The 18117-nt window shown below is 33.6% G+C and overlaps 1 protein-coding gene across 2 annotated transcripts in view; it reads left to right on the top strand.

Moving 5' to 3' along the window:
* The window catches only part of LOC126736608 (tyrosine-protein kinase receptor), a 43758-nt gene extending 25943 nt beyond the window's left edge, over positions 1 to 17815 (top strand). Inside the window, exons 14-23 of one of the 2 annotated variants that reach the window (XM_050441055.1) lie at positions 3948 to 4123; positions 4185 to 4310; positions 4379 to 4516; positions 4581 to 4688; positions 4851 to 5046; positions 5097 to 5382; positions 5445 to 5635; positions 5692 to 6130; positions 6192 to 6401; positions 15843 to 17815. In XM_050441055.1, the coding sequence (XP_050297012.1) occupies positions 3948 to 4123; positions 4185 to 4310; positions 4379 to 4516; positions 4581 to 4688; positions 4851 to 5046; positions 5097 to 5382; positions 5445 to 5635; positions 5692 to 6130; positions 6192 to 6401; positions 15843 to 16058 (2086 nt within the window). In that variant the 3' untranslated portion in view covers positions 16059 to 17815. Of the gene's footprint in view, positions 1 to 3947; positions 4124 to 4184; positions 4311 to 4378; positions 4517 to 4580; positions 4689 to 4841; positions 5047 to 5096; positions 5383 to 5444; positions 5636 to 5691; positions 6131 to 6191; positions 6402 to 15842 lie in introns of both variants that reach the window. The other variant, XM_050441050.1, reaches the window with a different exon arrangement.
* The last annotated feature ends 302 nt before the right edge of the window (positions 17816 to 18117 follow it).

Genomic DNA, 18117 nt, shown 5'->3' with positions numbered 1-18117 from the left:
TGCGACGTTAGTGCCGAAAAACTTGACTCGTGACCAAAAGCTCTTGCGTCAACAGGTCGGCTCAGATTCTCTTAAAGGTTTGAAGGTCCCGGACTGATGAAAAACATTTTTACTTGCGACGAAACTTGGATTTTTCAATACTATATTGAAACAAAGCGGCAAACGATGCGAGGATGTGGAAATCAAAATTCAAGACAATTTTCATGATTTTTTTCGATATTAACGGTATCCTTATGATTTAATTGGTTTCAGAGAGTCAGATTTTTAACTAAACTTACTATTTGTTAGTTTTGGCTGGAGTTGTAGAAGAACAACTCATGGATTTCGCACCAGGACATCGCACTTGTTCATATTGCTATCTGTAAAACACCATTGGCGAATAAATTCGCTACAGTGCTCGAACACGCACCGTACCCTCCAGTTTTGGTACCGTGTGACTTTTTTTATTTCCGAAGAAAAAATTTGCTTTGAAAGAATAGGTTTTATAATAAAACCATTTTTCGTAACCAGTCTCGTTATTTAACAGTCAGTCGTTTCTGAACACAAGTACCGTAGAAGTCATAAAGTATCCACAAGAAGTCTTTGAAATCGAATGACATATTGAGCGACAATCTGACTAACAGAATATCGAAAAAAGCATTCTGTTAGTCAGATAATTCAGTCTCATATCTCATGTTTTTCGGGCAACGTTTTTAAATCTTCACAAGTTTGCAACAAAGGACATGGAGTTGGCGGACATCCTTCACGAAGAACTTTTCTGAGTGCATTTCGTGGCCGGCTGCAGCAGGAATCATTCTCACATTTAACAAAAGAGTATATTTACGTCCGTGTCGGGAATTCTGTAAAAACAAACAATATATAATCATAATTATTATGATAGATGATAAAAAATTCGAATACTTTTTTAGAGTATCAAACTCGGTAATTGTTGAAAAATCCTTGTTATTAGATATTATTATGGTACCTTCATGAGATACATTACTTCTATTAAATCTACTGTTGTATAATTTTTTAACAGTTAATAGTCGCTTCGCTCCTATACTTTTGGTCCCTAGGAACTAGTTTAGAACATCTAGTCTTGTCTGCGAACTAAAGAAATTCTTAAAAAAAAGTCTTGCATGGCCTGCCGGCTCACCTGATTTGAAGCACCTTGATTTCTGTGTATGGGGATATCTAAAAGATAAAATGTATTACACTAATCATAATGCAGTGGAAGAAGTTGAAGCAGCCGTTCGACAAGCAATTCAAGAAATTCCACGAAAAATTGTCAAAAATGCTTGTTTGACTATAATTGAGAGGTATAATCGTGTACATTGTGTATTAACAACAATTGGGATCTTTTTGAGAACCTTATTAACTAATTTTATTTTGGTTAATTGTTGATGACAACGATAAATGATATTAGTTTAATATCATTTATCGTTGTAAGTTAGAAATAATTGTTGTTTTAATTTTTATAAATTTAATTTTCATATTAATGAAATGACTTGAAAAGGTCTTTTTACATGCTATTTAATCACGTATAAATCCAATATGGCGTGCAGAAGAACTTAAAAAGTTGACTATGGTTGCAAAAAATCGAAAATGCCTATAAAAATATCGTTAACGTTAATCGATCATTCATAGTAGATAACCCAACACTACTAAGTTTTATTAAAATCGGATTCAAGATAGCGAAGACATTGCAGGTTTTTGTAAAAACCTAATCATTAGATTTAGTCCGATATTTTGAAAACCCCTGTAGATATTATGAATCTTAATATCGCATCTGATTGGACTTGGAACAACACAACTTTTTCCCCATTTAACCGAAACTATATCTCTTACCGTTAACGAAATCCTCATTTATTCTGGGACACCCTGTATATGGTCGCTGACCCTCCTATATAAACAACTTGTAACAAATACTAAGATTCACAAATCTGATTATCGTACCAAACTTAATTTTTGAAAGGAGCATCTTTCTGATCCTGATATTCAGCAGTAAAATTGTAACCGTCTTGTTTCATCTCACTTAAAATCTTTGACAGTGTTTCGCCAATATGTTAAAAATTTTGCTGGTGCGAACTGAAGTCCGACGTCGTCATCTGCAGCACTTCCATGCATCTCGATGTTAACTATAATTTCCTTTCCTAGGTAAATCGGTGCTTGCCCTGCAGTATCTTGAAGCTTTGGAAAAGATGGATCTGCTTCAACATACTTCATTTCTTTATCTTTTCCGATATTCTCTTGAGCGTTCAGCACCGTCAATTTAACTTGTCAAGTTTATTTTCTCTTTTTGTAACTCCGTTGTTAATTTTGGGATTTTTTTCGTGTTCATATGATCATAAAGATCTTGCAGTATATTTTGTAATTCCTACTATAGTAGATCTATCTTTTTACGTGCAAAATCTTGAGCTAGTGTTGGTTGCACTTTTTTAGAATTAATTTCAAATTTCGAAAAAGTTTAACTTGAAAGAACTCGTCCATTATCTCAGATATTTCTTAACATTGGGTGGAATGCATAAAAAGTAGTATGTATATGCTAATGCTTCAAGTATGTACTACATTTCTAAAGTTTATACTACACTAATGAAGCATTTACTACTCTATGTAGCATATACTACTATGTACGCGATACATAGAAGAAGGTGCTATGCTTTGGAAGTATCTACTAGTTATAGTAGTATTTACTACAGTTTAAATGAAGTTGGTGTTTGACAACCAGCAATCAAAGTGTTTTAGTAAAAAATGGCAGTTTTTATGGATGTGCATCGTCAAAAAGTATACAAACAAAGAAGAGAATACAATAATAACGATTTATATCGAAAATTATTTAGGTAATTACCATAAAGATAAGAGATGCAGAAACGTATATACTAAAACAAAGTATGCGTGGAAAGGTTTATACCTTTGCGTTATGGAATACAGGGCTCGACCTCCCCTTGTGACACACCGTCATGTTGAACCTGAACTACCTCACCCCTTTGTGTGTTATGGTAATGCGTGTGTATCGGATATGGATAGAAGAAGGTAGAGGAATATGAAGAAGGCCAACTGGTCAACACTGGTCAACCGAGGCGCACCACAGAGCATCAAGGTAAACCCTATTTGAGCTTTGTGGTACTACGCGTCAGATCACAGACCAATAGTTTGGAGAAGAAGGTAGACCAGTTACTATGCGTACACTTTATCGCCGCATTCGAGCGTTTGGACTTTTTTCTCACTTTGGATCGTTAACGTTTGAACTGGAGCAGAGAATGGTAGAACATTGGGAGGCAGAATGACATAATCACTCATCGTCAGTGACGAATCACGATTTTGTCTAGTTACGTACGCACGCTGGCCGTAGAAGGGTAACCCCTAACGTGGAGAACGGCGTGTAATTAGATTTGCTGATAAGAGGTGCATGTACACAGGACTATTGGAGTAACGGTTTCAGGAACTACTGCTAGGCATTATATTAAAGATATCCCACAAACCACGTTACTGCCTTTTCTAGAGGGCCGTTTACACGTCCTTTTTCAGCAAAGCAACGCACGTCCCCATATTACTCATTTAACTACGGATTTTCTTCAAGAAGCAGGCGTTAATGTTTTGCCATGGCTACCCTATTCATTAGAGTTAAATCCCACTAAACATCTGTGGGCTATGATGGGCAGGAGACTAACCACTTTGCTCTAATTGCAACTAATCTGTAAAGTTCGAGTTCCTTGGAATGAGGTGCAACAATTCATCTGAATCAAATCAATCATCTCATTTTGTCGTTGTCTTCAGCTGGGAGGTGCTTAAACACATTGTTTTTTTTTCTTATTACTTGTCTATAAAAATTCTTGCAAATGTTATCGTTTTTTTTTTGATGAAGGTAAAGTATAAGCTTCCTGGTTGTACTTTCCTTCTGGATGTACCACTTTTAATGTCTATAGGTTTGATAGGTATATTACGTGATCTTTCACTTCATGTTTTAGAGGTGCAGGTGCAGGTGGCGGATGGAAAAATCCTCCTGGTGTGGTAAGTCATTATCCGATGACCGGCGGATCCCTTGTCATGGGAGGAATCGGTGGTAAGGCATGTTATACTTCCTACGATGGTAAAGGTGATGGAGGATATGGTGGCGGAGGAGGTGGATGCAGAAATGGTGGAGGTAATTAAAAATAATTGATATTAATACGTTTCATTTCATCATTAATTGTCTTGCTCTTAAGGGGGTGGTGGTTATGCCGGTGGAAATGCCAATTCAACTAACGGTGACGGAGGCGTTTCTTATGTGGACACATCTAAAACATTGCCCGGTTTTGCAAAGGCTGAAATGGGACAGAACGCTGGTCCAGGTTAGTGTAATAAAAGTCCATAAATTATTAAATCCAAATGTCATAATGATAAGAAAAATATTTTTTAGGATACGTAATTATTATACCAGCAATCGATGGCTGCGACTGCGATTATCATTGCGTAGCTTTGGATGAAAAACGTTCGGAAACTATGTGTATTTGTCCGCAGACATGGAAGCTTTCTGATAATAAAAAGTCGTGCATACGTAAGTTCAATGTATATGTACTCGTAATATAAATTGTAATGGAATTTTTTTTTGACTTTTGCAGCTGTTATGATTAACAGAGATCCACCATATCCACCTTGGTTGGTTGTCGTTTTAATAATAACAATTTTCTGCTTAACATTCCTATTTGGATTAATGTGTTTCATTTTATGTGAGTATTCTTTAAAATAATAATAATCATCGATTTGGAAATATTTATTACAACTAACAAGCGACTTATATCTTTTATTAATTTTATCAGACTAACATTGAGTATTTTATATCTGTCGGGAATAAATACCATTACAAATATTTCAATATTCAGTTCTTCCAGATAATCGTTATCAGCAGCAAGTATCCGGTTTACTAAGGAGAAAAGGTTGTCCAATTTCAGACGTCCAGCTCAGTAGACTGCGCCATGCCTCTGGTAGTGTCACCACCCAGTACAACCCCAATTATGAGTTTGGAGGAGTAGTTACTACCATTTCGGATTTGCAACACATACCAAGAGATCAGTTGAGATTAGTCAAGTATGTAAGGATTTAATAAATGTTCTGTTTGAATTAATAATTTGCTTTAGAGCATTGGGTCAAGGTGCCTTCGGCGAGGTTTATCAAGGGTTCTATAGACAGCGACCGTGTGACACTGTCGAGATGCCCGTAGCCGTAAAAACTCTCGGTGAAATGACAGTGAAGCAAAACGAAGACGACTTTTTGACAGAAGCCCTTATTATGTCGAAGTTTAACCACCCCAACATTGTTCATTTTATTGGGGTATGTTTTGACATAGCTCCGAAGTTCATCGTTTTGGAGCTCTTGACTGGCGGAGATTTAAAGAATTTTTTAAGGGAATCTAGACCCAAACCGGTAAAAGAATATAAGCCTCTGAAAATGTTACGTTTTTTTTTTACAAGAGCTGTTTTTTATAGGGTCGTCCTAGCCCAATCACGATGAAGGATTTAGTTTTTATAGCCATAGATATAGCGAGGGGCTGTAGGTATTTGGAAGAGAAACGATTTATTCACAGGGATATAGCTGCCAGAAATTGTCTTTTGACCACAAAAGGACCCGGAAGGGTGGCAAAGATTGCAGATTTTGGCATGTCCAGAGATATTTATAGGTATTTATATTCTTTTAGTTTTTGTGTTGAACGAAACAAGATTTATTTATTTCCAGAGCGGATTATTATAGAAAAGATGGCAAAGCGATGTTACCTGTGAAATGGATGCCTCCCGAGGCCTTTTTGGAGGGGATTTTTAGCTCTAAAACGGATGTCTGGTCATTCGGTATTCTCTTGTGGGAGATACAAAAAATGGGTTTCATGCCGTATACCGGCTGCACCAATAAAGAGGTTATGGATTTGGTGATGCAGGGGGGCCGATTAGAAAAGCCTGAAAATTGTCCGGGTCCAATTTATGGCATAATGGCCTCCTGTTGGCATCCGCAACCAGAAGACAGACCGAGCTTTGCAACTATTCTAGAAAGATTGGGTTACTGTTCTCAGGACCCCGATGTCGTCAACGCTCCTTTGCCTGTTTTTTATGGTACAAATCCCTCTAGCGAACGTGACGCAACTATTATAAGACCGAGCGATTCTAACGATAATTGTTTGCAGGTGAATATCACATTTCATGTTGGCATATTTTAAAAATGAGAAAACAAAAACGAATTTACAGGTTCTACCAAATAATCCATCAGATTACTTGGTGCCGAATTATACTCATCCTTCAACACCGGAAGTTGTAGAGTCGACATCGTCAGTGGAAAAGTTGATACCGGATAGCGGTCGTAGCTTGAACGAAACTTCATTTATGTTGCCGAATTCGCGTTCGACACAACCTTTACTTCAATGCTCAAATAGCGGAGAAGAAGATGGTACACATACAGTAAGTATCTAGTTATTATCGTAACACAATTTTATGTATTTTCAAATAATTTTTCTTCGTTGAATGGCTGCCTTTAATTCTTACTTTTCATCCAAGAAACTTCTACGCCTGCAAAAAATTAGGGAAAGCCACACTAATTACTATTCTAATAGTTCTCTAAATAGAAACAAACATTTTTAGTTATTATGACGCAACGAAAGGATTCAGCACCCTCTGTAAATTTAGACGAGAGCAAGCTTAGTTTACTTCTTATAAATATGAGGTTCTTAAGACACAAAACAGATGAATTATTTCTTCTTCTAGAAGAGCTTAATTTTCTAAACATCGTTGCTATTACTGAACATTAGTTAAATATTGATGAGTCTGTTTTTGTTAAAAAATTATACAACAATCACTAGATTTAATAGAAGTAATGTATCTCATGAAGGTACCATAATAATATCTAATGACAACGATTTTTCAACAATTACCAAGTTTGATACTCTGCTATCTGATAAGTATAAGTATTCGATTTTTTTATTATCTATCATAATAATTATGATCTTTATATTGTTTGTATTTACAGAATTCCCGACGCGGACGAAAATATTTTCTTTCAGACATTACTGAGCTGGCTTGAATCTCTACCTTTAAAAAGTAAATTTATGTGGCGATGTTAACATTGACTTCTCCAATCTGTGCTGCTCAAAAGTTTACAGTTGATTATATAGTTGATTCGTTAAATTTATGGTCCTGCATATTAACTCGTCGACTAGAATTTCTAAAACTAGCTTCAGCACCATAGATTATATAGTTTCATATTTTGATCTAGGACTCGTTGACAGTACTCTCTTAAGTTGAGGTTTCTCTGATCATAAAGCAGTATTAAAAAATGCAAAAATCTCACCCATTATTCCCTAAGAGACCAACATACAAAATTGACGAAAACAAAGAAAAACACAAAGTCACGGTCTCACAATACGTAATAACTGGGCTACACGTATTTCGCTCTAGTTAGAGCATCATCAGGCCTAAAATAAAAATATTACTTAAACAAAACTAAAAACTTACATAAAACAATAAAAAACCTTTAGAAGCCATCCACACACTTCACAGTACATAAATAAATAATAATTTTTAAGTTATAATTGTACAAAGCAAAAAATTAAAAATTAAAAAGTTCGCAACAACATAGACTTCATCGAGAATCGAACCACAACGGTACCGCAAGGTTAGAAGTATAAGTGTAAAACCTATCGACTATACGGACCTAATGCTAAAACAACTTAACACGTTAGCCAATGTAAGTTGAAGAAAGTGACTAAAAGGAAAATATTAAAAGATGCTTAGCTAAATTAAATTGTTAAAAATTAAATTAGGTTCAAAAGTAAACACGTCATTCACACACACGAGAACAGAACCCTTTTTAGCTTTTGTAATTTCCATTTTCTCCAGAAGGTCAAGCTTTTTACCTTTAGGGCATTCATGAAGCATTTCAGCTCCCACCCCCGGAGAAAAATGATGAGTTGAGGCCAGCAAATGGTAGCAAACGCGGATTTGGTATCACTGAGATTGCTATTTTTAAATTTTTCAAAAAGCGCTACGTATTCTTTAATGCGTGTAGAGATTTTTGTTCCAGATTGGCCAATGTATACTGCGTTGCAATCGTCACATTTCAAAGATTAAACCCCCGATTTAGAAAGAATGTTTGCTTTGTCCACTGTACTGACCAATTGGTTCTTTAAGTTATTGACTGCCTTAAACGCGATTTTTACATTTAGAGATTTAAAGAATCTTGCTAAATTTACGGAGACCAAAAAAAGGACAAGGATCTAAAGGAACTTTTTGAGCCGTTATTATGAACAATATTGTAGGTCAATTTATATTTATTTAAAAATTTGTAATAAATTTTGTCTATTAAATGAAGGAGAAATCCGTTGTTGAGAGCAATATGTTTTATAATATTCAATTTTTTAGCGAAAGCTTCTTGTGACAAGGGGATATTAAACAATCTGTAGAAAAATGAATTAAAGGAAGCAAATTTATATGAGTAGGGAGAATTTGAAGAGTACTGAATTACATTATTGGTAGTGGTGGGCTTACGATATATTTCAAAAATAAGTTTATTATTGCTTTTCTTAACTAGAAGGTCAAGAAAAGACAAACAAGCATCTTTTTCTTCTTCGAATTAAATGAAATGTTAGGGTGTAAAAATTTACGAAACTAAGAAAATTTGATAGGTCTTCCTCCCTGCCATTCCAGATTATAAAAATGTCATCCACATACCTCTTATATACCGTGAGATAATCTCTAAACCTACCCTCCACTATTTCTCTTTCTAGATGAGACATGAAAATCTCGCTTAGTAGAGGGGAAAGACAAGAACCCATAGCCAAACCTGAGACCTGCCTGAAAATTTTATTGTCAAACTGGAAAAAATTTTGGTTGATCACTATATCGAGTAAGTCTAAAAGACCCTCAGTGACTATACGACTAGGAGATGCTTTTATTAGGAGAATTCTCACTAACTTTAAACAGTCTTTGGGAGGGATGCTGGGAAAAAGATTTTTTTACATCCAAGGAAATAAGCTTAGATCTATGAGGGATAATAAGATTTTTCAAACTGTTGGTTAGATCAACAGAATTCTTAGTCGAATAAGAACTTTTAAAGTTGGTCACCTCCCTGAGAACGTTATTCAACCAAGAGGAAAGATTATAGCATGTGGAGTTAACAAAGGAAACGACTGGTCTTATGAGAAAATTGGATTTTGGGGAGACCATAAAGGATCGGAGTTCTAGGATTCATAGGATACAGTTTGTACCTCAAATTTTCTTAGTTTCGTAAATTCCTTACACCCTAACATTTCATTCACAATCGAAGAAGTCCTGTTCTTGTGTGTGTGAATGACGTGTTTATTTTTGAACCTAATTTAATTTTTAACAATTTAATTTAGCTAAGTATTTTTTAACATTTTCCTTCAACTTACATTGGCTAACGTGTTAAGTTGTTTAAGCATTAGGTTCGTATAGTCGATAGGTTTTACACTTATACTTCTAACCTTGTGGTACAGGGTTTGATTCTCGATGAGTCTATGTTGTTGCGTTCCACTTTTTAATTTTCTATTTTTTGCTTTGTACAATTATAACCTAAAAATTATTGTTTATTTATGTACTGTGAAGTGTGTGGATGGCTTCTAAAGGCTTTTTATTGTTTTATGTAAGTTTTTAGTTTTGTTTAAGTAATATTTTTATCTTAGGCCCGATGATGCTCTAACTAGAGCGAAACACGTGTAGCCCGTTTATTACATGTTGTGAGACCGTGACCTTGTGTTTTTCTTTGTTTTCGTCAATTCAGTATTAACAAACTTTGTGTTATCATCAAATACAAGAAAAAATTCCTCGCGCAAATTAAGCCGTATTTTTTTCTAACAAAAAGTTTCTACATTTCAAGAATCTCTATCTAACTGGAATTGACTGAAATGTTGGATCACAAATGGCCTACGTACATCAGCATGCACTCATTATCCCACCTAAAAAAATGTTCAGACAGCACTTTCTCTCTTAATTACGTAAAACTCTACAGAATAGTGCACCAAGACTATACCGGGGTGGTGCATCGCCGAGCGGAACATAGGAAAACCCATATAAATTTTAAGGGGGTCAATTATTGCCTTCCCTGTACATTTTACAAAAAAAATATAAGACAACTTTTTGAAGAGACTAATCTGGCAAACCCTCGTGCAAAGTTTCAAAAAATTTTAATAAGCGAATCTTGAATTATTTAATTAAATGTAATTGCAAAATTACCAAATTTTCGGTTCAGGTAAAACCAGACACCAGCCACCAGCAAACAATTTGTTATTAAGCTTTGTCAAATCTGACATATAGCCAAATACAAGAAATGTTTTTTTTTTTAATAAAACATTGAAATTATAAAACATTTCAGATTCTGCTCTAAAACTGTTTCCCGCATAATTCCACTTAATTATGGCTATTTTTTCGTCGATTGAATAATTCATACTTGTTTTCAAATATCGACTGTCACTGATTTATTGACACTTTTCCTCACGTCAGTGACAATATTCATTTTACTGGTGCCCGTTTGGTTTTACCTGAACCGAAAATTTGCTAATTTTGCAATTACATTAAATTGAATAATTCAAGATTCGCTTATTAAAATTTTTTGAAACTTTGCACAAGGGTTTGCCAGATTGGTCTCTTCAAAAAGTTATCTTAAATTTTTTTAATAAAATGTACAGGGAAGCCAATAATTGATCCCCTTAAAATTTACATGGGTTTTCCGCTCGGCGACGCACCACCCGGTATATAAAGGCCGCCATGGACATTTATTAGAATAGAAAGTTGGCTAAATCCGCTAATATTGCCAAAGAAACATGGTTGTACATATTGTTAATTATATAAGAAATAAGGCTCCCACATCTAGCAAAATCTCTACTTTACCGAACAGCCTAAAGGATTACTTTGTAAATGTGGCTAAAAATTTAATGAATACCATAACCTCCTCAATTGATCCACTGTCATATCTTTCACATTCTAATGTGAACTTGCATAGTTTCTTATTTGCACCTGTGGTAACAGCAAAGCTTAGCAGTACAATTAAAGACATTAAAAACAAATCTTCATCGGGAACTGATGGACTAACGCTAAAAATGTTTGCAAACCTGCCGATTTTACTACTCTTATTATCCTGTCATTTAAAATTAGATTTTTTTCCCGAGTCTTAAGACTGCGATAATTATTCCCCAGGAGATTTTATTTCCATTAAGGAAGCTTCGAACTATCACCCAATTGCACTTATCCCCACGCTGTCGAAAATCATTGAATGATTGGTTAAAAAAGGCTCCTATCGTTTCTGTCCAAATATAAAATCCTCACTTCTCATCAATTTGGATTTTTGAATAAAAAATGCACAAATGACGCTATGTTTTCTCTTTTGTATACTCCATAATAATGTAATAATGTATACTCCAGCCTGATTAACCATCCCTCAACAACGATAATCTTTTATGATTTTTTAGAAGCATTTGATTGTGTACATCACAACATCCTAATTAAAAAGTTACAGGATTAATGGCTTAAGTCGTATCTTAATAACAGAAGTCAGTTTGTAAGAGTTGATAATTCGACTATGTCTTTATGCAAGCCATTTAAATGTGAAGCACCTCAGGGATCTGTTTTAGGTCCTATTTCGTGTTTCTGCTGTAAATCAACTACATTACTAACCTGAATATTATCTAAAAAACTTATTTCTTCGCCGACGATGCCAATTTCACTTAGAGCAAGATGGACAACACAACACTCATATAAGCTTAATTTGTCCAGTACGCGTTACTCAGGTTGAGCGTGTTTTCAAGCTTCAAAAAAGAGTTGTTCATTACTCCCTTGGGCTAAACAGTAAACAGATTCAAAATTAACACTTCCGTCCCTATTTATATTTGAATCTGTTTGGTTATTACGTAATCACGTTACAGCTACTTTAAAAAGGTCGGTTCAAGTCCATACCTTCCTTTCCCCTATTTCGCCAAGCATTAAAATTATTGTACTTACTGAAGAGAGCCTTGTATTAGACCGTGAGGCCAGGGGACAAAAATGGTTCATGTTAGAATACCATGTGCCATTTGGATATATGAATATTATGTATGTACGAATTAATTTATTTTTAAAACTACACTCCCCCCCCTGAGCTTTTCTCAGAAAACCAAATGAAAAGTTGTATATAAATTTGTTGTTTTTTCACGGTAGTATACCATGTGCCTATGTTCGTAAAAGAAAGTTTACAATAAACAAATGCCGGAAAATCATCGGCACACGTGCAGGACTGCCCCTAAGGGGTCTAACGGATCCCTTAATATGTTAAAAAAATTACAATTTTTGCATGGCAGTATACCATGTGCCTTTACAAAATATTGAATAATTTTGACACAAAATGCACGTATACCAAATGGCACAGTGATCGGCCGAGCCAAAATATTTTTTAACCTTATAAACATTTGTTAAAAATTTAGGTTAAGTTTTCATGGTAGTATATCGTAAAAAAACTTGTTAAAATAAAACTTCAGACCGTGTATAAACTATGTATAAAAAGGCACAAGGTTCTCGTGGAGCATAATCTCAAAAATGAACACTAAAGTTGCCAAAAATTTAGGTTATGTTTTCATGGTAGTATACCTTATGCCATCTTGTTTGCTATTAGATAACGATAAAATAAAGTGGTTTTTAAAAAGTCACAAGGTTCTCGTTGAGCATTACACTAAAAATGAATTTAAATGACTTTATTAATAAGCAAAAAATGATTATAAACAAGATTTTCAAAACTTTTTATTCATACTTTATGTTTAGGGAATTAAATTAATTAAAACTAATTTATTACTGCCCTATAAATTAAACAAAAAATATTTCTCCATCATCAGCTTCATCATCTGCATCACTTTCTCTACTGTCCAGATCATCATCACTAATGTCATAATTAATTTCTTCCTGTTCCTCACCTCCTTCTCCTTCACTGTCAACACCTAAATCGTCATCATCTTCTTTCGATATTTCTAAAATTTTTTTATTTATTAGTGCTAGCATTAATTCAGTTTGCTTTTCAATGTATTGTATACGTTATTAACTGCTTAATTTTTTTAATTATATGTAATTCGTTATTCGTATATAGGTACTTTATAAAATTGTATTTACCTCCTTCGGCAGCAATTTCAGCAGCGATTGCAGCATCACGATGTTCGGGAGTTTCAAAGGCTGAAAGTATTTTTGTTTAATGTAATTTTTATTGCTATTTTTGCATGGCTACAATTTACACCAAAACGTTAACTTACTTTTTTCATTCGATGGCTCTAACAAGACGTCTTTATTTGTTTCTAAAAATTGAAAGGTGAATTTAAAATCAACGTTAACTTATAGTATGTATAAGTTCATTACCTTCTTCAACTAGTGCATTTAAAATATTAATAACGTTGTCTGGCATTTGGTCCCCTTTAAACCATTCAATACACCGTACTGTTGTTCGCTTTTCAATATCCATCCGTAATCAAGTGGATTTAATATGGTGGGTGCGTATTCGGTGGCTCTACACGACATGCTACTGATATACATTGTACGCAATAAATGTTGCTGCAGCTCACTCTGACATGGAGGTATCATACTTGGCTCGAAGTTGGTCACTGTTGATTTAAATAATTCGGTGTTGTGACTCATGGCAAAGTTCCACTGGAACAAAGACTTACGAGCGGCATTCACCGAGTTGCACTTAATCAAACAATTTTTTTTGTGGCGTACATCTCGCACACAAATTTTTCCATGATTTTTAAGCAGGACTCGTACGCTTTACTATTTATATCGCACGCGACATCGCTTATACTTGCCAATACATCAATGTATACTTCGTTACCTTGAAAAATTTTCCATGGCTTTGCTTTACCCATCCTGAAAAACGACGAAGTAAAATCACACACAGTAAATGCATGAAAAGCGGGTAAAGCTTTACACATCTTATCTCCGAGAATTTCGTGTATCTTATTTACATTGACGTATTGCCTGTTATTTCCAACCCCAAGCAAGATCAAAATTTGTAAGTCTTGTGCGAATCGTGTGAAATTACTTAGCAGAATAATAAGTATATCAATGTCGGAGCATTGAACAACAACGGTTTTGCAGTCTTGCAGTTTCTTTATAATAAAAGCAACTTTTATATCAGCTTCTTCGTGTTGATCACACTGTAGATCTTGCAAAATTTGAACGATGACCTTTCCATGTTGCACAGAGTATGAAAAGCATTTATTATAGCAAATTATAACGGTTTTGTCTCCAATTACGCTACATGCTTCTGTCGAAGACCAATGATCGATTAGGAACAATACCAAAGCACTTTTAAAGGCAGTATTCTTAAGTTCAGCTCTGAAATCATTGGGTCTGCTTTGTTCTGGACCTGTTAATATAATTTTTTAATTAGATACCTACTTCTAGGATAACATTTTATACCAATATGCTATATTTTTTAAATAAAAATTTAATGTACCTGTTATGCAAAAATCACGAACAAAGTTGTCCCGAAAGACATGTTCACAGTCCTTTATTGAAGGAGTCTTGTATTCGTCAAATGCGATGTATATCTTCTTTGCATCATACCTAACCAATGTTTTAAGGATTTTAAGAGATACGTCGCCGAACGTCTGAACGAACGGCACGGCACGATTCGACCTCTTGGGACCCTGACTTTTTCAAACTTTAGAATTCATTTTCAGGGTTATGCTTAATGCTTAAAGAGAGGTTATGCAAACAAGATGGCACAAGGTATACTACCATGAAAACCTAACTTAAATTTTTGGTAACTTTAATGTTCATTTTTGAGGTTATACTCCACGAGAACCTTGTGCTTTTTTAAAAACCACTTTATTTCATCATTATTTAATAGCTACCAAGATGGCATAAGGCATACTGCCATGAAAACATAACCTCAATTTTTGACCGGTTTGTTTAACTGTGCCACTACTTAAGAACAGTATGATCGATGTGCCAATACAGCATATGATTAATACATTCTTATTTTGTATGTTCTTAAAATGGCATATAGTATACTACTATGAAAACTTAACCTAAATTTTTAACAAATGTTTATAAGGTTAAAAAATATTTTGGCTCGGCCGATCACTGTGCCATTTGGTATACGTGCATTTTGTCTCAAAATTATTCAATATTTTGTAAAGGCACATGGTATACTGCCATGGAAAAATTGTAATTTTTTTAACAAGTTAAGGGATCCGTTAGACCCCTTAGGGGCAGTCCTGCACGTGTGCCGATGATTTTCCGGCATTTGTTTATTGTAAACTTTCTTTTACGAACATGGTATACTACCGTGAAAAAACAACAAACTTTTATACAACTTTTCATTTGGTTTTCCGAGAAAAGCTCAGAGGGGGGGAGTGTAGTTTTAAAAATAAATTAATTCGTACATACATAATATTCATATATCCAAATGGCACATGGTATTCTACCATGAACCATTTTTATCCCCTGGCCTCACGGCCGCAGTAAACCACTTTTTTATTGATTCTTAAATTTAAATTTCTCGTACACTTTCCAATTAAAACATCAATATTTTTTACATTTTTTATTGTACACGCTTGTGTGGCTATATACTCTTGATTTGGTTATCTTTGGACCTTATATACATTTTAGTGCATATTAATTTTTCTTTTTTATTTATTCACTAATTTTTATTTGTATTTTAACCCCATATAATTCTGTTAAATTGCATAAAGTATTGTATGCTTGTTTTCTCTCTATGTGTATTTTTTAATGTATGTTTTGTATTGTTTTATTTTTACTAAGGCTTTCTCTACGAATTGTAAATTTTCCGGACTATTATGATTAGTATTGCATCTATTACATTTAATAGAGAAAACTTCCGCTTATTCTTCTAAGATTTTAATTTTTCTTTAGGCCAGTGGGCATCACTCAAATAATCTATTGAAAATCGAGTCGACAGTAAAGTCGGGCGTTTCGCTGGATGCTTCTGCGCTCGCAAAATCTTTGATGACGCCCAATCATAAAAAGAGGTATGCGAATCTGGATGAAAATGGTGGCATCTTAGTGGCAAATGGAGGGCATTCGATAAGACTCGCCACAAAAGGAGATGATGAAATTATTCATTGTTAGAATTAATTGAATGTTAATAATAATACCTCTTTACGGTATTTTCATTATTTTTACCATATAGGATTAAGTAAATTTAGATTTAGGATTCTCAAGAACTGAAAGGCGAAACGAAATAATGATACTTATATAACAGTTACATATATGTGAATGTAAAAGTTTAGTAGGATATTTCATCCGTTTTAGAGATAAGAAAAATATAATACCATACATTTTTTTAAATAAATTCCTGACTGCACAAAAAGTAAAAATTTGGGTTTTTAAAGGTTCATAGGTATATAATACCAAAAATTAATTGACACTAAAAACAATTCTAGGAGGGTATTACATTTGTTTTAGGTTTCCGAGGGAAAATTACTTATTTTGCTCAATTTATGTGCTTGTAGTTATTCACGTTCTTTATTTAATGTTTTTGGGCAAACCTTTTAAAATATTACTTAATATACGTACCTATGCAACATTTTTACAAGCATGTATTCTTCCCCGCTTGACGTCCAATTTTGTATTGTAAAATAAGTAATAATAGAATATTATTATAATAAAAGAATAATATGTGTTAAATATATTTATAGTATTAATCAGGTGATTTCAAATTAGGAGTGATTCCAACACCATTTTTTTATTTATAAGTAGCCATATAAAAAAAATCTACTACTATAATACCATCCAGTTTACTTAAGAAATCGCAATTTTTCCAGAACATCATAAAAAGTAATTTATGTTTACATATATCAAAATAAGGTAATAATGTTCCAATGGCTCTATGAATGTTATACAGGGTTATTTAGATGTTAAAAGGTACGCAAATCTTTATCGTATGTGATAAAAAAGCTGTATTTTTTGCATAACAATTAAAATATACCTGCTTAATTTTATAGGTTTACTAAAAAAAAACCAAATATATTAAATCTAAGATTTATGTACTTCAAAAGACTTAAATAGGTTCCCTATATTTAAATTGGTTTGTTAAATGTATTAACTTAAAAGATAATATAAATGAAACGTATCACAAGTAAATATTTAACTTAATATCGAGGTTACTTAGTTCAGTCTCAAATAGCAAAGAAAGGGTTAAAGAAAACAGCCTACAATTATAATCTTTAACTAGTTTCCTTCATTTCATTAAATTTAAATAAATTCCAGGTAAAACGTTTAGCGTACCTTACTGTAGTAACGCATTTCAGTTCCTGCTATCAAAAAATAAACGATTTTGTAATTTTCTACAGGTATATACTTACTTCATAATTAGTGTCTATAATTTTGTACAAAGAGCTGAAAAAACGCTTTAAAATAGAACTTAAGATGTACATATTAGCAAATATTAAAAATCTACAAGAAATTTTATCACTTCCCGGTAGCATGGCGAATATACTCCAAATATTTTTTTTTTTTAACGTCTCCATTGAAGGCTTATTAATAAAGACCGACTTTGATCTTACATGCTTAAAATTCGCCTTGGTACCTGGTATTTTATGAAGCCGGTGAAAAATCTTTTTTTTAATTTATTTTTATAATTCTGTGTAATATGAAATACATACAGTTAGTGGTGCTCTCTATATATGTTGTACTTTTTTGTATAGATTTTATAAAAGTATAATTCTGTTTGAAAAATTATATGTATATTTATTTAATCAATCTGATAAAGACCTACAGAAATGTTTATATTTATTTCTGACTTTATAAAACTAAAATATAATATGATTAAATTGTATACACTTATTTAAGATTATTATATGACAAAATAAATATATAGGTGTTAATCAATAGTTTAATTTAATGTAGTTAAAGGATTCCTATTCGTAGATACCCGAAAAATAAAAAATCCTAAATTTTGAAGTAGCTCTCGAAAATATTTTTGTCTCATAACCTTGCACGAATTTGAAAAACCGCTGAAATAGGTGTCCAACTAAATATGATATGATATATCCTATTTTTTGGGCTCGAAAAATGACTTTTTACAAATTTTCAAATTGCTCTATTCCCTTAGTTCTGCTCGAATTCCATTAAAACCCGGGGTTTTTGTAATGTAGGTGATGGAAGCAAGCCGCTGGTTTAGTCCGAT

Source organism: Anthonomus grandis, chromosome 1 (genome assembly GCF_022605725.1).
Source record: "Anthonomus grandis grandis chromosome 1, icAntGran1.3, whole genome shotgun sequence".
Lineage (NCBI taxonomy): Eukaryota > Metazoa > Arthropoda > Insecta > Coleoptera > Curculionidae > Anthonomus > Anthonomus grandis.
The sequence above is the reverse complement of the archived record's forward strand: the minus strand, read 5'-3'. Positions and strand labels throughout refer to the sequence as shown.